This window comes from Cucurbita moschata, unplaced genomic scaffold, assembly GCF_002738365.1.
Source record: "Cucurbita moschata cultivar Rifu unplaced genomic scaffold, Cmos_1.0 Cmo_Scf00016, whole genome shotgun sequence".
Classification (NCBI taxonomy): domain Eukaryota; kingdom Viridiplantae; phylum Streptophyta; class Magnoliopsida; order Cucurbitales; family Cucurbitaceae; genus Cucurbita; species Cucurbita moschata.
The window spans coordinates 2,092,593-2,112,098 of record NW_019268532.1 but is presented as its reverse complement, the minus strand read 5'-3'; the positions used below and the strand labels follow the sequence as shown (position 1 = coordinate 2,112,098).

Here is a 19,506-nt window from a genome sequence, read left to right as displayed (position 1 = left end):
ACATTCCAAGTTACGACATCCCTTTGTAAGGTTCTTTATCTCGGGGTTTAGGAATTAGGGTATGAAATGTTTTTCTCGGTGGAAAGATTCAAAATTTATGACATCTTAGTCGAGGTTATATACATAACGGTGACCTGTCACATCTTGAATCATACTTCAAAGTGACACCAAACTTAAACCATAATAAACAACTCATCACAGAATAGTATATAATAGTGACCCGTCATACACCAAAATCCCACCATTAATTAGAAACTAAACTTCCAAACCCTCAAACTCAATAAGTAACACGAACTCCTTGATATCTAAGAATCTCACCAATAAGCTCTCCTTTACCCGACCCGACGTACCTCCCTTTAATCTCTCCATCTCTTATGAACAAAAACGTAGGCACTTCGACAACGTCCATGTCTTTCAAAAACTGCATACAGCTCTCGTTCTCATCGCCGTTCATTCTAGCGAACACCGCCGTGTCCATTTTCTTCGACAACTTGATCACTGTGGGATAGACTTTCACGCAAGGTCCACAATGCTTCAACCCCACGTCCAGTACAATCAGCTTGTGATCCTCCTTGTGGTCTTGTATCAGTTTCTCCACATCCTCCCTGCTGTGTAGCTGAACAACTCCTGAATGGCTGTCGCCGTAGTATAATACGTCGCCCTCCAGCTGATCCGGCCCGATCCCTTCCTCCTCGTGGATCTTCTCCATGTTCTTGTAGAAGCTGGAGGGCGAAAAACGATACTTTCTTAAGCGATTTTAGAACCTAGGAAGCGTTTTACTTTAAAGCTAAACTCATCTCTAAACTTGATCCATGCACGTATTCTAATCACCGTTACGTTATCTCACGTCATTTTTAATAATTTTTTTTTGTGAAAAATTATTCTTTATTTAGAATTTAGCATATCTTAAAAGTTAATTAATATAATAATTTTATTAAATTCAATAAAATTTAGATATTTAAAAACCAAATAAATTATAAATTAATTACAGAATTTTACCTGAAGTGAGGAACCTTTTCGATTTTCTCTCTGTTACAGAGCTCTTTGGTTTGCTCCGATTCATCGCCCATCACCAAAATGAACTCCACATCGTTGCACGTTTTGCTGAGTGTCACCATGAACGGGTACATCCGGCTGCTCTGCGCGCTGTGTGAGGCGGCGAATTCCACCACAACCAGCTTGCTTTTGGCTTTCTTAAGGGCTTCATCGAACTCCTCCGCGCTGTGGACTTGCTGGACTCGCTCATCGCCGGTGGGTTTCTTCACGCTCGGAGCAGCGGTGGCTTTGATTGTGAAGCCGCGGCGGCGGTGGGAGAGGTGTAAATTTGAAGAGAAGGCGGTGGGTTTGATGAGATTGGGGAGGAGGGAAGCGGCGGAGAGGAGGCGGTTGTTGTGGGTGTGGAGAGAGAGAGAGGGTGGAGGTGTGGTGAGAGAGTGGGAGAAGGAAGCCATCGGAGTGCGGCGGAGAAAGGGAATAGAACAGGGGAGGCTCTGTTTCTGCTCTGCTCTGCTCTGAATTGCAGGGGATGGCTATGGAGTTATCAAGAAGATCTTAGTGAAGGGGGAGCTTTGGATGACCACACATTCTCTTTGTGGCTGTGGTTTGTTCAAATTGGATGTTTTTGAGATGATTTTTTTTGTTTTGTTTGTGGTAATATCTTTCGGAAATTTAAAGGAGGATATGTTGGGCTCGAAAAGCTTAGATTTATATTTCGGGACCCGTCATATGATTTGAGAACGTAGCTTTTTGAACTCTATAATAGAGCTCGTTTCAGAATGAAAAAAAGTAACCAATGATACCTCTATGGAAAATGGGTCGAGAATAGCACGGGAGTGAGACTATCTGTGTCACGACCCAAGTTTTGAGATTTCGAGAAATTGGATAACGATGTAAAGACGAAATTAAACACAAACAAAACAAAATAAGCGAAAAATACAGTAAATTTCACACCGTTCTAAGAGACATTCCATATTAGTACCTACCAAAAATTCTAAATTATTTAGTAAAAAGGTATTGATATATATATATATATATAATAATGATGAATACAAAATCACCCCTAAAAAGATTACAACTAACTGACACTTCCCTTGACATCTCTATGTGACAGTGGAGCTCCCCTAAAAGATTATAACTAACCGACACTTCAGGTTGACACCTCTATGTGACAGTGCAGCTCCCAAACACTTTCCCACCTCGACTGGAATGTGAAAAAGAAAGAAAAATGGGTGAGGATCGTAAGATCAGACATTGATTGATTCGAAAAAGGAACAAGTGTCAACAAGAACAGTGACCCCTAAACGGGGAGGATTGTGAGATCCCACGTCGATTGTAGGAGAGAACGAAACATTATTTATAAAGATGTGAAAACTCTCCCTAGTAAACATGTTTTAAAATTTTTTTAGAACAAGTCGGAGAAAAAAAAGAAACGGTAGCAATAAACTTGAACGGTTATAAAAATAATAATAATAATTTATTTATTTATTTTTTAAAATGTTGAGCATTGTCGGAGCCCACACTCACTAATTAGTTGTATGTTCCCAAAGCTAAATTTCGTTGACCAGTAAATAACTTTTTTTTTAAATTTTAATCGTTAAATAATTTGGTCAACATTTCTCTCTTGTTTTTCCACGACAAAAATGAAGAACACCGACAATACAATTCAACCTAATACGGCGCCGTTTCCCTGTTCGGAGTACACGATATAAGTCTCAATCGCCGCCGTGTTAAACCCATTGAAATTGGACCCAGCCGCCGCCGTGTAAGCTCCCATCTTCGGCCAAACCAGCCAATCTCCAACTTCCAAATCTGGCAGCTGGTATCCTGTCAAAACAGTGTCCAATCCGTCGCACGTGGGGCCAAACACGGTGGTGCCGTACATTTTCATTCCGCCGCACGTGGGGTTTTTCCGGTTAGATTTCAAAGCCAACGGCGTGCAAGTCACCGTCGCGTGATCGTACAGTATACAGTTCATTGACCCGTAAATCCCGTCATTAATCCAATACTCCCGGTGATCGCCTCTTACCCTTTTTCCGATGACATTGACGGCCAGAGTGAACGCCGATTCCGCAAAATACCGACCAGGTTCAGCCATGACGGTGATATTCAGCTCCGCCGGAAAATACTCCTTCAGGGCTGAATTTATCGTTAAGGCCGCTTTTTCAAATTGGGGTCCGGCGGTGAACCCGCCGCCGATGTTGAGCACATTCATAGGCGAAAGGGCAAGTCGGACCGCCGTATCGAAAACCCCTCTCGCAGCGGCGATAGCAGAGGAATAAGCCCCTGTTTCAGCATCCCCACTTCCAATATGAAAAGAAACGCCAACGACGGCGAGATCAGCCGCTTTAGCAGCTTCAAGAAGAGGGATAATTTCTTCCGGCAATGCGCCGTATTTCTGTCCCAATTGGCACCGAGCGCCGCCATCTTCAGGCGGTTTGATCCGAAGCAACAGGGCGGTTTTCGGGTGGCAGGAACGGATTTTCTCGATTTCATAGACAGAATCAAAAGTGGTGAGATTAACGCCGACAGCGGCGGCGAATTTGATATGGGATTCCGGTTTACAAGGATTGGCGAAGACAATTCGGTCGGGGGAGACGCCGAGAGCTAAAATAGCTTGGATTTCGGATGTGCTGGCGCAATCAAAATTGGAGCCAAGGGCGGCCATGGCGGCGAGGAGAGCCGGGTTGGGGTTGCATTTGACGGCGTAGAAAGGGTGGACGGCCGGAAGAGATTGGGTCCAGAGGTTCATGAGGGCGGTGATGGTGGCTAAGTCGAAGATGTAGAAGGGTTCGTTGGGGTTGTCGGAGCTCAGGGCGAGGGATTGGAGGAAAGGGAGGAGGCCGTGTTGGGGAATCGGAGTAACGGATTTTGGGCTGAGGCCTAGTGCGGTTTGGAGGAGGAGGTGGTCGACGGCCATGGCGGCGGACAAGAAGAACACTTCGGGAATTGGAAATAGAGGAGGAGAAGAGCTCTATAAATACAGCCTAAATTATAAAATATAATATAATTAATTACAACTTTATTGACCGTTGGATTTGTTACAAAAATTTTAATTTTATTTAAAAATTTAAAACAACTTTCCATGTATTAATATTATATCTTTTTAAGATGGATAGAATTTTAAAAATTACAATTATCATGCACGTAAAAAGAGAATGTTGTCGGGAGTTGCTAGTCGGTGCAAAGTCGTAGGTGCAGGTCAGCTGCAGGGTTCTCAAGTCGAATTCGGGTCAGTTAGACTAGTTCGTGTGATGCATCTCCACTGATGCCTGATGCGTGTTCTCTGCAGCTTCGAACGCGTTGCACAAATTGAGAGTTCAGATCGGTAAATCTTAATTTTTTTTCTCTTCGAAATAGTCAATTATTGGTTGATGTGGATGGAAATTTTGTTAATGGGAGGAGAAACTTGCTTCCCACGCTACCAATTCATAGCATTCAAAAGCCAATTGGCCCCCAATTGTGAGTTTAATTCTTAGTCCAAAGGGGTGGTGGGCGTATTAGAATTGGGGTTCAAAGTTATGCCATTTTAGTCATATAGTGCCTAATATTCAATTGAATACAAGCTACAAAAATGGGAGACAGGAACCCAAGAATGGAAATTTCGAACTAACAAGACCAAAAAGTCTCAAACTACGTGCCGCACCCAACGAGTCTATCACGAAACCTTTTGGGTTTGAAAATTGATTCGGGATGGTGTGTTAGGCTCATCGAGTTTCATTTGATTTGGTTGTTTCTAGTCTGTCGGCGTTAAAATGTCCCTCCTCTAGGTTGGACTGAGGTGAGTTCGTCATTAGATGAAAGATCGTGGAAGTATGGAATTTTTATGTCTTACCCACTTCTATTGACTTTGATAGTTCCTTGGCTGTGAGATCTCACGTCAGTTGGAGAAAGAAAGGAAACATTATTTATAAGGGCGAGGTTCCTCTCCCTAATAGACGCATTTTAAAGTCGTGAGACTGACGATGATACGTAACGGGCCAAAGTTGACAATATCTATTAGCGGTGGACTTGGTGGTATCCAAGCCAGACATGGGTGGTGTGCCGTTGAAAACGTTGGGACCCCAAGAGGTGTGGATTGTGAGATCTCATATTGGTTGGAGAGGGGAACGAAGTATTCATTATAAGGGTGTGAAAACTTCTCCTCAGTAGACTTATTTTAAAACCATGAGATTACCGGCGATACGTAACGAGCTAAAATAGACAATATTTGCTAGCGGTGGGCTTGGGCCGAGAATTGTAATACAATATTTTCTTTTATTACACTCTCAATTTATTGATATTCACTATAGTAACAAAGTTTTTGGGACAAGAATTGTAATACTAGAAATTATTGGTAAGAGGTGACATGGCTCATAAACGATCTGAGTAAGCAAGATGAGTGGATATGGAGGACGTGGCAAACCCATTGAAGTTTGACCCAGTTGCTGACGTGTAAGCACCCATATTAGGAAACAACAACCAATCATCCACCTCCAAGTCAGGCAGCCAGTAAGTAGTCGAAATTGTATCAAAAGCATCGCAGGTTGGTCCAAACACAGTGGATTTGTACAGATCAGCATTTTGACACGTCAGATTTTTAGGGTTTGAGGTGGTGGCTAATGGTGTGCACGTGACAACCGCATGATCGTTGACTATGCAGTTCATGGAGCCGTATATCCCATCAGTTATCCAATACTCCCGGCGATCTCCTCTCACGCGCTTCCCGATTATGTTCGCCGCCAATGTAAAACATTTCTCTGCAAAAAACCGCCCTGGCTCCGCCATGATCACCAACCCTTCTTCCTTGTAGAAATGCTCCGATATCGCTTCTTTGACGGCCACCACCGCTCCGTTGAAGTGCGGGCCGGCCGTGAAACCGCCTCCGATATTGAGCACCTGCTAAGAATTTAAATATCTAAATATTTGACTTTTTATAATAGTCAAATATATCATTGAGGATATTTATTACAGGTGCTGTGGTTTTAGCAAATATTTTTATAGAGGACGGGTTCGAAAATACTCTTTGCATTTTTACCTTCATTCTTGGCATCCCTAGTCGAACTGTAGCATCAAACACGGCTTTGATGGCAGCTATGACGATACGATAAAGGCCCGCGTCGCTACCTCCACTTCCAATGTGGAACGAAACACCAACGACATCGAGTTCTGCAGCTTGAGCAGCTTGTAGCAGCGGCACTATCTCATTCGGGAGTGCACCATACTTGGAGCTCAATGGAGACCGCGACGTAGAGTCCTCCACGGCTTTGATTCGGATCAACAATGAGCATGTTGGGTGGCATCGTCTAATCTTTTTTACTTCCGCTATAGAGTCGAAAGTCGTCAAGTTAACACCAACACTTGCCGCGTACTTGATGTGGGACTCAGCCTTGCATGGGTTGGCAAAGATGATTCGATCCGATGACACACCAAGAGCCAAAATGGATTCGATTTCGGCTCGACTAGCACAGTCAAAACTAGAGCCAAGAGCAGCCATGGCACCAAGAAATGCAGTGTTGGGGTTGCACTTGACGGCGTAATACGGCTGAATCATGGGTAGATGACGAGCCCAGTGGTTCAGGAGATTGATGAGGAGGCTAAGGTCAAGTATGTAAAAGGGTTCTTTGGCTTCTTTTTGGCTCCAAATTATGGATTGAACCAAACCCAAGATTCCATTTTTATTGAGCCAAGTGATCTTCCGACCATCAATCCCCGGAGCCATTTGTAAGCTCTGTATGCCGCCACCTGTCTCCGCCGCATTCGCCGGAGAGAGTTGCTCCACGGTCATGAGGAACAGCTATTCTATTACTTGGAAATTAAACTTAGTAATTTTCAAAATAAAATATTTATAAACTTATTTTGATATCTAGAAACTAAATTTTGTTGGATTCTAAAATTTATAAATAATTTTAGAAAGGTTTCTTATAAATTAAAAATAAAAAACACGATATAATTATCTACGAGTGTTCATATGATTCAATAACTCAACCAACTCGAACAACCCAAATCATAAAAGTTGGATTGGGCTATACTTTTTTCGGTTGGAGTTGGGTTGAATTTTAAGAAAATTAAAAATTTGGTTCCGTTCCCAGGTTCACATTTTTTTAGTTGGTCAACCCACCAACCCGAAAATAGGGTTACAAGTCAACCCAACCGAACCCTACTCTACTTATTACGAAGACTAAGAATATTTGACTTTTGTAACGGGTGCTAGTGATGCATTGTTACTTGTAAATGTTTGATATACGAGCTTTATGAGATCCCAACCTAACTCAATTCGAAAATAGAGAGTTGTGTTATGAACTCTATTTGGATTACTCGGGTCACCAACCCAATCGGTCTAAATTTTTTTTACAATAACGAATTATGTTCGAGCAGAGTTTTCAATAGATAAGACACTATTATCATACTAAAAGTTACGGTAATTTTGAACAAGAAATATCAATAAAAAATTTTCGAGAGAAAACCAACTGTATTCCCTATTTCGATATGTCGATATAATCGATAAAAAACGAGTCGAAATAACACATGGAGAACGAGACGATACCTTAAAAAATCGGTTTGAGACAGTAAAGAGAATGTTGGGAGGAGGAAGAGCTCGTGAAGGTGACGTGGAAATGGGATTGCATTAGAAAAAGTGGGAGAGGGACTTTTATATACGAGGAGATGTGGTAACTACAAAATAGATATTTACAAGCTTTATGTTGAATAAAATAGATATTTACGATTAAAATATTTAAATCTCGAAATTAATAATATCATTAATGTAATTAAAAAAAAAACACGTCGAAGGCTCGACCATGTCGCTCCCGCTATTCAACCAGTCGTCTTCCTCGCTCTCTCTTTTCTCTATTTTTCATCCTACCGTGCGACTTTGTAGTGTGAGAGTGTGAGATAATATGCACTTCGTAAACACTTTGATTATTGTGATTAGTTGCCGTTCGTAGATGTAGGAGAATTTTCTCTCTGAACCACGTAAATCTGTGTCTTTTTGTTTAATTTCTGTGTCCGCCATTATATATGGTTTTCACTTCAATTAAAATAATAAAAAAAATAAACCCATGTAATAAATTAAAAATAATGCTAATTAATTGTTATTAATTAGTAATTTAATGTTTTCATAATTAATTATTGCATTTACAGTACAATAATGAATCGAGTTATTATATCATTTTAATATAAAAATAAGTATATATTTTAACAAATTAATTTCTTGCAATAGAATAATTAAATTAATACACTATTAACTTTTAATATAATTTTATTGGCTGTAAATTTAATACAGATGTGTTAGGTAGGTAACTTGTTCGACAAAGACTCTAGTAACCATTCTAATAGACGAGGTTCGAGGTAGGTAACTTGTTCGACAAGACTCTAGTTACCATTCTAATAGACGATGTTCGAGGTAGGTAACTTGTTCGACAAGACTCTAGTTACCATTCTAATAGACGATGTTTGTGATTTTCATTCCGGCTCAGTTTTGTGGCTAAACCGTAGATTTGTGTACTAATATGCATAATCTTTGTTGCAACAACTCACAATTGTCCCGTTCGTGCTTGCACAACTGATCAATCACGGGTTTTGCCCTTGTGTGCTAGTTGTAGCCATGAATCGTGGTTAGTAATTCATTTCTCAACCATTCTAAAAATAAATTTTAGAGTGAAAAACTATATTATAATATTGAAAAATAGGAAAAAGAAATTATGGGAGAGCTGATTTCCATGAAAATAAATGAAAAATTTTACGGGAATAAATATTGAAATAAGAGGTGGAGACATAGATGGGATCGGGAAGGCCTCCGTGTCCCGAGTGGTTCAACAATTTGAATCGTTGATTCAATGGTTTTATTCTGATTGAGGATTTGTTCAACAAATTTTCTGTGACATCCTGCAATCCCATGTTGGCTAGGGAGGAGAACAAAACACCATTTATAAGGGTGTGGAAACCTTCCCTAGTAGAGATGCGTTTTAAAGCTTTGAGGGGAAGTTTGAATGGGAAAGTCCAAAGTGGATAATATCTGCTAGCGGTGAATCTGGGCCGTTGCAAATGGTATCAAAGCCAGACATCGGATAATGTACTAGCGAGGAGGTTGTTCTCCAAAGGGGGTAGACACGAGGCGACACAAGGCGATGTGCCAGTAAGGACGCTCGGGCCGAGGGGAGTGAATTGTGACATCCTACAATCCCACGTCGGTTTAGAAAATAAGACAATATCTGCTAGCAGTGATTCTTAACTAATTTTCTTTTTTAAATCTATGTTGAGTTATATTATAAAGTTCAATAATTCGACATATGTAATTCAAATGGACATAGGAGAATATTAAGGATGTCACATGCATATAAATGAAACTAATTACCATATATTAAAATGTGTTTTTTTAAATTGCATTAATTTATAATATAAAACCTTGTGATAATTTTTTTATTAAAAAAAAAACTAATTTTAAATTTTTATTTATATTTTTTAAACGGTGTTTTCTTTAAAAATAAAATAAAATTTTCATAATAAAATAGCACAATTTTTTTTTAAAAAAAACCCAAATAATTAGAGAATGAGACAATCTAAAAATAATTTAAAATCTCAAACATACGACCAATATCCTTTAAGAAGTTCATAACATTTCAGATCTTCAAATTTCGATGAACGAGAAAACAAAAAACAAGAACAAAAAAGTAAAAGTACCTCAAAAGGGTTTCGATATCTTTCGACGAGACACTTAAATTTCCAAGATAACGAAGAAAGAGCAGCTAAGATATTGGCGCGGCTCAATCAGACTCAGCTACAGTTTAAACCCACTACATGCACGACATATCGATAGCGTAATTGTACTTGTAGGTATCGATCTGAGTGAACCGGGCCAATATCAGAACGACTATTTCAAGCTAAACGAAGACGATCGGGTGTTCTCGTTCACAAAATGGCTTATTGTAGGAAGAAGAAAGAGAGGTAAGTAGGGAATGGGAAAGAAAGATGAGATTTAAGGGAGAAAGGGTTTAGGGTTTGAAGGATGGCATTAAAGGCAATGGACAACCAAAACCCTCCAAAAGGACCAAATGCATTCAATGAGGTATCAGAAAAGGGTGGGCAGCCATGGATGATGATGATATTCAAACTCATCAAGAAAACCCTAAGGAGTTAATGGCTTCTTTCATCCCTATGTTCTCATTTGCCTTTGTTGTCGTCTTTTATAGAGGGACGGGATGTTCTGTGGTATCCCACATCGGTTGGAGAGAAAAACGAAATCTGTCTGTAGCATACGTGTTTCAAAAACCCTGAGGAAAAGTCTGAAAAGAAAACTCAAAAAAGACAATATCTGCTAGCAGTGGGCTTGGGCTGTTATATGCTCTATACGCTCGAGTAAAAACGGAGTACGTGAATGAACCGAGATTGCATTTGGAATGAGGGCGATCCTAAGATTATGATACCTAAGATTGCGTTTGAAAGTTACAACTTATACTAACTCCCGACATTCTTCTACGATATGGTCACGTTATTAAGAGTGAAAATTATCCCCACGGACTAATACAAGACCTTTCAACATTTTATATGCATTTAAGGCACCGAAAAGAAAGGTGTACCTTGTTGGTATACGTGGTGACTTTCAATTGTTTTAAGGCTTATTTAGCCATCAGTCCTCAAGATTTCTCTCGTTCAGGTGTGATCTCAGTTCATTTATGCACTCTCATTTATATGAACTTTTCGTAGCTCCATATTTCAAAATCCGATCGGATGAATTATAGATTTGAATCTTATTTATTTAAACATTTTTTTTATAAAAATCTAATTTTTTAAAACAATAGTTTAGGTTATGAAATATCATAAAAATATAGGGGGGAGATTGTAAAATCATTAAATGAATGGGGAAGAGAGTAATATTGGAAGTCTCTAGGGGTGTGTCTCCAATTAACTTCTAGGTTGTTGGTCGTTTTTGGCTTTTTCTTTTTCATCATTTATTATTTTTCAGTAAGATTTGTTGTTATTGGTTGTCTCTACAGATTTTTTTAATAATATCTCTTAATTTTTATTATATTATATTACCATAACTGATCTCTTTGTTTCCATAAATATAAATATTTAATATTAAATGTCTTAATTTTCCGTTCATTCTTACAGAGTCATAAAGAGATTCTCGTTTTTAGTCAGGTTAACCTTGTTGGATGATAAAAGTCCCACGTTCGCTAATTGAGAGAACGATCATGAGTTTATAATTAAGGAATACTATCTCCATTAGTACGAGACTTTTTGAGAAAGCCCAAAGTAAAGTTATGAGAGGTTATGCTCAAAGTGGACAAAATCATATTATTGTAGAGAGTCGTGTTCGTCTAACATGGTATCAGAGCCATGCCCTAAATTTAGTCGTGCCAATAGATTGGTAAATCCTCAAATGTCGAAGACTCCAAAAGAAAAGGAGTCGAGCCTCGATTTATATAAAATTAAATATTAAAATATTCATCAATATATCGATTATCAGTAAATCGAAAGAGTTCGACTATTAAAAATAATTAATTGACCGGGCTTAATTTTTAAATATTAATTGATATATATCCTTTTAAGTTTTTAATTAAAAATATTTTTATTTATTTTAAATTAATAAATTTAAAATACTATGGCTTATTTATTGATTTTCTCTAAATTTAGTAATTTGTTATTTATACAACGATTTTTGTCTGGTTATTAAATTAGTGGAGTAAAAGTCTCTAATTTTAATTTTTGAGTCAAATAATTATATTTTAAAATTATGATATATTAATAAATGGGTTAGTCAAAATTAATTCAAATAAATAATTAATGGACCATAAATAATCAGAATAATTAATTATAATTATTAAAAAAAATATTTTTATAGAGTAGCTAATCTTAAATTAATTAATAATCCTACTTAGTATACCCATTTAATTAATAATTTTAGTAAAGAATTTGATATAATTATCTAATAAAATTGTATTTTCACGGATAATTTACAGGATCGAGTTACTGCGAGTAATTTTTTTCTCGTTTATTATTCTTTTAAAAAAAATTAAATAGTTTTATCTATTTAATATAATTTTTATTAAAAATTAAAAAAAAAACATAATAAATTGATATATATAATCATCTGCTAAAATAATTTCTAATATAATTAAATTTTAATATTACTAGTTTAAATACTAATCTCAAATTAACTATTTTTTTAAACATTCATTATTATTTTTTTGTTCATCTCTGTTTTGCATGTTCTTCAAAATATTACTTTATATAGAGAAAAGATAAGGTTAAAAGTGAGAATCAGCACACAGAAACTTAAACCCATCCATTACTCTTCTTTCTTTAGCAATGGCGACGCCGGTGAGTGTGTTCGGACCGCCGTTATCTACCGCCGTATCCAGAGTCCTCGCCTGTCTTCTCGAGAAGGATGTTCCATTTCAGATCTCGCCGGTGAACATGGCGAAAAAAGAGCACAAGAGCCCCGAATATCTCAAGATTCAGGTTCATTTTACTCGTAAATTTCCGATTCAACTCTCGTTTTACTCGTAAATTTGTGATTCAACTCTGATTTTGCTCGTAAATTTCCGATTCAACTCTCGTTTTACTCGTAAATTTCTGATTCAACTCTGATTTTGCTCGTAAATTTCCGATTCAACTCTCGTTTTACTCGTAAATTTCTGATTCAACAGCCATTTGGTCAAGTCCCTGCGTTTCAAGACGAAAGCATCTCCCTCTTCGGTAATTGATCTTCGATTCGGTTGCTATTTTAAACTTGAAATTGTTCATCGATTACGAACCCTAACGTTTCCGATTGTGCGATTCGGCGCAGAATCAAGAGCAATCTGCCGATACGTTTGCGAGAAGCACGCGGAGAAGGGGAATAAAGGACTGTACGGACTGGATCAGTTACAGAAAGCTTCGATCGATCAATGGATTGAAGCGGAGGGGCAGAGCTTCAATCCGCCGAGTACGATTCTAGGTTTTCAATTGATTTTTGCTCCGAGGATGAATGTTCCACAGGACGAGAAGGCGATTAAGGAGAGCGAGGAGAAGCTGTCGAAGGTGCTTGATGTGTACGAGCAGAGGCTGGAACAGAGCCGATATTTGGCCGGAGATGAGTTCTCGTTGGCCGATCTTTCTCACTTGCCTAACATTCATTACTTAGTGAATTTGACGGATAGGGCGGAGCTTTTCACGTCGAGGAAGAACGTGGAGCGGTGGTGGAATGAGATCTCCGGGCGGGAATCTTGGAAGGAGGTGGTTGAAATGCAGAAGCAGGGATCTTCATGAGCTTTGTTTTTGCATTTGATCGAATATTTGGGAATAATAAATGGTCGTGTGTTCTTCGTTTTCTAAGTAAAAATGAAGAGTTATAAGTATTAGTCTTTGAATTTCTCCCTCTCAATCAAATTTATTTTACAAGTTTTGTTTGTTCCACCAAAGTTCTTACAATTACGTGCATCTAACCTAAATTCATTCTTTTGAGTGATCAAAAAAAAAAAAAAAAAAATGTAACGACTCAATCACATCACTTGTAGATGTTATTTTTTTTGGGCTCTAGTTTTGAGCTTCTCTTTAATGCTTTCTCTCAATATTTTAAAAATGTTATGTCAGAGATCCTTACAAAGAATGTTTCATTCTCAACTAATGTTAGATCTCACAATTTGCATACTAGTTTCCTCACTAGCACTCATTTCTTTCTAGGACCCCCAAGTCCTCCTGGAACGCTTTCTTTTCTCCAATCGAACTGGGCTGTTCAAGCACGCATTCCTTTTATTCTACGTGAAACGCCTAAAAAGGACAATATCAGCTATTCTTCGGCACCCCCAAGTCCTCCTAGCACGCATTTCTTTCTCCAATTAATCTGGACCGTTCAAGCACGCATTCCTTTTATTCTATGTGTAAAGTCCAAAGAGGATAATATTAGCTATTCTTCGCAACCGTCATACTGGGCGCGTAAGGATTCTTCCTCGCCTGAATTTGAGCTTCCAATTGCAAAAATGGCAAAAAGATCAAAACTTTGCGGTGGGGTTTTTGGTTATTTTTGTTCATCTATTAGTTTTAAGAATTTAATATAAAATATAAGACAACCAGCAGATGGGGATGTAGCTCAAATGGTAGAGCGCTCGCTTTGCATGCGAGAGGTACAGGGTTCGATACCCTGCATCTCCATCATCGTTTTACATTTTTTTTTTCGCTCCTCCAAATCTGGTTTCTTCACCCTTCTTTCTGGTTAAATTCGAGCTGCTAGATTCCGCTTCATTTTCTTTTTAAATGGCCAAAAAATGGCAGTCGTTTTATCAACATATCCAGAAAAGGAAGCTGTGGGCGGATTGATTGAGGCCTCAAACATGTGGAACGAGGGTCTGGGCCAGAACTGGATGCTGTGGAGGAGACGATGAATGCTGTTTTCAAGACCGAAAGTTTTGATGAAGGTTTGAAACATGAGATCAAACAAGATGAATGATTTTGATTTCTTCAACGTACAGTCTTGTGATTTGGTGGTTGTGTAGCAAAATCAAAGCTTAGACTAGGAATGCCCACGTTGTGTTCGACGAAATGCGTAACAGAGGACTTGAAGCTGATAATTCAGCACATTCTTTACTCGTTAATAGGATTTGTTCTAGAGGGGAGGAGGAGAGAAGGTTGGGACATAGTGGGAAGCGGAAGCATTGAGAGTCCATTCAAAGCAAAGTCATGAGAGCTTATGCTCAAAGTGGACAATATTATTTCATTGTGGAGAGTTGTGTTCGTCTAACATGGTATCAGAGCCATGCCCCTCAACTTAGCCATGCCAATAGAATCCTCAAATGTCGAACATTGTGGAGAGTTGTGTTCGTCTAACATGGTATCAGAGCCATGCCCCTCAACTTAGCCATGCCAATAGAATCCTCAAATGTCGAACAGATGACTTCAAAAGAAAAGGAGTCGAGCCTTCTTGAAGGCATAGTAAAAAGTGACTAAGGCTTCAAAAGAAAAAGGAGTCGAACCTCAATTAAAGGGAGACGTATTTTGTTCGAGGGGAGATGTTGGATGATGAAAGTCACACATGGGCTAATTTAGAGAATGTTCATGGGTTTATAATCAAAGAATACTCTCTCCATCGGGTCTTTTGGAAAGCCTAAATCAAAGTCACGAGAGTTTATGCTCATAGTGGACAATATCATACCATTGTGGAGAGCCATTTAACATGATATCAGAGTCATGCCCTAAACTTAACCATGCCAATAGAATCCTCAAATGTCAAACAAGGTATAATCCCACATCGGCTAATTTAGTGGAAGATCATGGGTTTATAATTAAGGAATACTATCTCCATTGGTACGAGGCCTTTTGAGGAAGCCCAAAACAAAGCCACGAGAGCTTATACTCAAAGTGGAGAGTCGTGTTCGTGTAACACTGATTTGAGTGTTTACCGAAAAATTTAAGAATCAAATATATTGAAAATTTTAAGCCTCACTCACCTATTCTAAAATAACTAACAGGAGAAATAAGGACAAAACATGTTACTATCAAAAATGCATTCGGTGAAGTCAAACGTTAGTAAAAACAATGCTTCCTCAAAGCGAGACAGATTCAATCATTCAATCATTCAATCATTGAGCTGGTAATCTGATAGAATCTGTATCATCTGGCGATTCAGAACGCTCATCCTTCATATGTTTGCTCAATCTTCTCAACTCTACACGTATATTAACAATCTCTGGATGTATCTGGTCGCCAACTACAAACACATGAACTTGACTTTTCAATTCAATCCAACTACAACCTGGATCCTTATTCACCCCTCGAAGTTTCATCGCCCGTCTCACTCGTTCGACATCATCAGACCTTCCCAATGAAGCATAGATACTAGATAATAACACATAAGCAGACGATTCTTCTGAACCTAACTCCATTAGTTTCTCACCTGCATACGCTCCTAATTCATAATTTCGATAGTTTCGACACGCTCCTAGCAAGATACGCCATAGATACATACCGTGATCAATCGTCGCAGATTCTATGAACTCTTTCGCTTCCAGTAGCTTACCTGCACGGCTTAGAATGTCTACCATGCAAGCATAATGCTCGACTCTTGGAACAATGCCGAACTCATCAAGCATCATCTTGAAATAGACCTTACCTCTTTCCACCAATCCCATGTGGCTGCACGCAGAAAGAATGTTCACGAAAGTAACGTAGTCGGGTTTTGTCAGGCCTTGTCGCATCTCTTCGAAGAGTTCAAGGGCCTTAAGACCCTCTCCGTTTTGAGAAAGACCGGATATCATTGCATTCCATGACACAATATCTCTAGTAGGCATCCGCCTAAACACCAGGTTCCCATCTTCTAAACTACCACACTTTGCATACATGGTTGAAAGTGCACTCCCAACTGGAACTTCTAGATTGAATCCATACTTAATTGTACGGGCATGGATTTGCTTACCTTGTTCTAAAGCAGCAAGGCTTGAACATGCTCTCAAGACACTAGCCATGGTTAACTCATTTGGCATAATCCCTTCCATTTGCATTCTACAATACAGAGTCAAAGCAGTTTCATTTTCACCATTTTGAACATATCCTCCAATCATGGACGTCCACAAAACAATATCGGGTTCTTTTAAGTAATCGAACCCCTTTCGCGCATCAACTAGGCTTCCAGATTTAGCATACATATCAACTAAAGCTGTGATTATATAGATTTGGGATTCATATCCCATCTTCAAGGAATAACCATGCATTTGTTTCCCTTCTTCCAGAGCACCCAAGTCACTACAAGCATTGATCACCCCAACAAAAGTAAACTCACTAGGCTTATTCCCATTAAAATGCATATAAGAAAACAACTTCAAGGCCTCATGCGAGTTCCCAGCTTGTGCATATCCAGTTATCATAGCTGACCATGTAATAGAGTTCTTATCACCAGACAATTCAAATGTTTTAAGTGCATCATCTAAGCACCCACATTTAGCATACATTGTAACAAGAGCGTTCCCTACAGAAACAATCGATAACAATCCATTTTTAAGGGCAAGACAATGAATTTGCTTACCAGAGTCAACAAGTTCAGGAACCGTCAGTCCACTAAGCACACTGGTATAGATAAACTCATTATGAATTCCCTCTCCACGGCACATTAATAAAAACAATTCCCAAGCCTCAAACGCCTTCCTTTGCATTGCATACCCCGAAATCATAGTAGCCCACGAAACAGAATTTCTCTCTGGCATTCTGTCGAACACCTTACGAGCATCCAGTAAACACCCAATTTTGCAATACATATTGAGAAGCGAACTGCCAACAAAAACATCATAAAAGCTAGAAGTCTTGATAGAAAGCGCATGGGCCTGTAAGCCACCTAAAGTTTCGAATAAACTTGAAGCAGCCGTGAAAACCCCAGCAAAAGTATGGGCATTCGGCAGCGTGTTCTCCGCCCTCATTCTCTGAAAAAGCTCCATTACAAACGAAGATCCAACGGGACCCTGTTGAGAGTAGGCATTGATTAAAGAATTCCATGAAACCACGTCTTTGTTGGTTATACTGTCGAAGACAAGCTTGGCCTTCACAAGGCTTCCGCATTTAGCATACAAGTTAACAAGGCTGTTAGAAAGGTAAACTGAGGAGATTGAACCAGTTCTGAGAAGATGAGCGTGGATGGCCTTGCCCTTCTGAAAATCTTTGTGACTTGTGTACCGTAAGAGCGAATTGAAGAGGGCGCGATGCTGAGGAAGAAGATGAAGACTCATCAACTCTGTTTCAATTTCAAATGAGGCGCAACCGATTCAGTATTATGCCATCTGTTATTGGGCTGCGCCACCTCGGCCCGCTTTTTTAGCCCAAATTAAATTGGGCCGGCCGCAAACATAGGCCCTCTTTTTAGCCCAAATTATATTGGGCCGGCCTGCAAACTTCGCCTGCTTTTTAAGCCCAAATTCAATTGACTGGCCCATACTTCGGCCCTCTTTTTTAGCCCAAATTAAATTGGGCCGACCTGCAAACTTTGGCCCGAACTTTTAGCCCAAATTAAATTGGGCCGGCATGCAAACTTCGGCCCGCATTTTTAGCCCAAATTAAATTGTGCCTGCCTGCAAGCTTCGGCCCGATTTTTAGCCCAAATTCAACTGGGCCCGCCTGCAAACTCGGCCCGCTTTTTAGCCCAAATTTAATTGGGTGGGCCTGCAACCTTCGACCCGCTTATTTAGCCCAAATTTAATTGGGCCGCCCGCAAACTTCGGCCCGTTTTAGCCCAAATTTAACTGGGCCTGCCTAACTTCGGCCTGTTTTAGCCCAAATTTAATTGGGCCGACATGCAAACTTTAGCCCGTTTTAGCCCAAATTCAATTGGGCCTGCCTGCAAACTTCGGCCTGTTTTTAGCCCAAATTCAATTGGGCCGGCCTGCAAATCTTGCAAAATAAATGCTAACGCATTCATATATATATATATATATATATATATTTCATAGATGTGGAAAACGGATGCATGAGCTGAGGCTCCAATGTTCAACCGGTCCCTTAAAAAAGTAAGATTGTCAAACGGTTCATAAGGAATCGAAAGTCAGAAGAGCCAAAGACAGGTCTAACTCACATAAAGGAAAGGACACCTACGAGTGACTAGCCAACTATAAATAAATATCAGACTTTTGAATAGATCCACCCATTTAACCTTTAAAAGTATAGAGACTAAAATATAATAAAATGACTAAACTAATTTTATTTATTTATTTTTAATTAGAGCTGAATTGGAATCCCTTGGTTTTAAAAAGAAAATTATTATAAAAGAAAAAAAAAATAATGATGATAAATTCACCATCAATTAAGGACCCCACTGGAAAAGAAAGACTTTGTCCTCTTCTTCTAAGAAGATCCTATGTTTACAGGCTCGTATAAAATATTACGATTTTTAAACATATACGACGTCTGTCATTCTTCATTTAAACGAAAATTTTTTATTGGCATATCTTATCTATTCGAAACCCTATAAATACACGAAATTGAATGTTTACGAATCTGTTACACCAGTTTTAAACTTTAGAACAATATTAGACCGAAGCATAAAGGTTCATAGTAAAAAAAATTATGAGGTGGACCAAGTTAGAGATGATTATTCTACCACACTAAGACATTGAGGGGTAATAATGATGTAATGGGGTGAATGAATGAATTGATATCATAAAACCCATCGTAATCTTCCTCATCATTTCGTTTCCAAGCTCTTAAACCAAAGTTTTTATGCATAAATTTCTGTAATTTTGGTATATAATATGGTTTTAATGTAGAGAAACAACAAAGATAAAGCAAGGTAGGGCATGATTCTGGGCATCTGAGTTGCACCAAGGAGCATGATAATTGGTATGAATAATTATGAGATGCTTTTATTTCTCTTAATTCTTATGGGAATAAATGTATGTATATGGTCCACATTATGCAGCTCACGATCATTATTAATGGTGGGTTCCCATCCCATTGACCTGCGCCATAGGGGCCATGGCCACCCAAACCCTAATGCCTCACCTTTCCTTTCTCTTTGTTCTTCGTCTTTCATATTAACAAAATTCGTGTAACCTTTCATGTTCAGAATTTGAA

The 19,506-nt window shown here is 38.8% G+C and overlaps 5 protein-coding genes and 1 non-coding gene across 6 annotated transcripts; 2 read left to right on the top strand and 4 right to left on the bottom strand.

Moving 5' to 3' along the window:
* Positions 1-85: 85 nt before the first annotated feature.
* Positions 86-1,543, bottom strand: LOC111454673 (thioredoxin-like protein CDSP32, chloroplastic). The gene is made up of 2 exons (XM_023096169.1): positions 1,000-1,543; positions 86-722 (listed from the first exon to the last, which is right to left on the bottom strand). The coding sequence occupies exons 1-2, from the start codon at positions 1,449-1,451 to the stop codon at positions 278-280; spliced, it is 897 nt and encodes a 298-aa protein (XP_022951937.1). The 5' UTR covers positions 1,452-1,543; the 3' UTR covers positions 86-277.
* Positions 1,544-2,537: 994 nt separating this feature from the next.
* On the bottom strand, positions 2,538-3,942 carry LOC111454396 (ornithine decarboxylase-like). Its single transcript, XM_023095874.1, has one exon. The coding sequence runs from the start codon at positions 3,914-3,916 to the stop codon at positions 2,663-2,665; it is 1,254 nt and encodes a 417-aa protein (XP_022951642.1). The 5' UTR covers positions 3,917-3,942; the 3' UTR covers positions 2,538-2,662.
* Positions 3,943-5,311: 1,369 nt separating this feature from the next.
* On the bottom strand, positions 5,312-6,780 carry LOC111454516 (ornithine decarboxylase-like). Its single transcript, XM_023096011.1, has 2 exons — positions 6,014-6,780; positions 5,312-5,874 (listed from the first exon to the last, which is right to left on the bottom strand). The coding sequence occupies exons 1-2, from the start codon at positions 6,761-6,763 to the stop codon at positions 5,350-5,352; spliced, it is 1,275 nt and encodes a 424-aa protein (XP_022951779.1). The 5' UTR covers positions 6,764-6,780; the 3' UTR covers positions 5,312-5,349.
* Positions 6,781-12,219: 5,439 nt separating this feature from the next.
* On the top strand, positions 12,220-13,360 carry LOC111454339 (glutathione S-transferase F10-like). The gene is made up of 3 exons (XM_023095792.1): positions 12,220-12,441; positions 12,630-12,678; positions 12,770-13,360. The coding sequence occupies exons 1-3, from the start codon at positions 12,289-12,291 to the stop codon at positions 13,228-13,230; spliced, it is 663 nt and encodes a 220-aa protein (XP_022951560.1). The 5' UTR covers positions 12,220-12,288; the 3' UTR covers positions 13,231-13,360.
* A 679-nt stretch (positions 13,361-14,039) lies between these two features.
* Positions 14,040-14,112, top strand: TRNAA-UGC. The gene has a single exon. It is a non-coding gene; the product is annotated as a tRNA-Ala (tRNA).
* Positions 14,113-15,359: 1,247 nt separating this feature from the next.
* Positions 15,360-17,669, bottom strand: LOC111454026 (pentatricopeptide repeat-containing protein At2g33680). The gene has a single exon (XM_023095297.1). The coding sequence runs from the start codon at positions 17,667-17,669 to the stop codon at positions 15,537-15,539; it is 2,133 nt and encodes a 710-aa protein (XP_022951065.1). The 3' UTR covers positions 15,360-15,536.
* Positions 17,670-19,506: the final 1,837 nt, after the last annotated feature.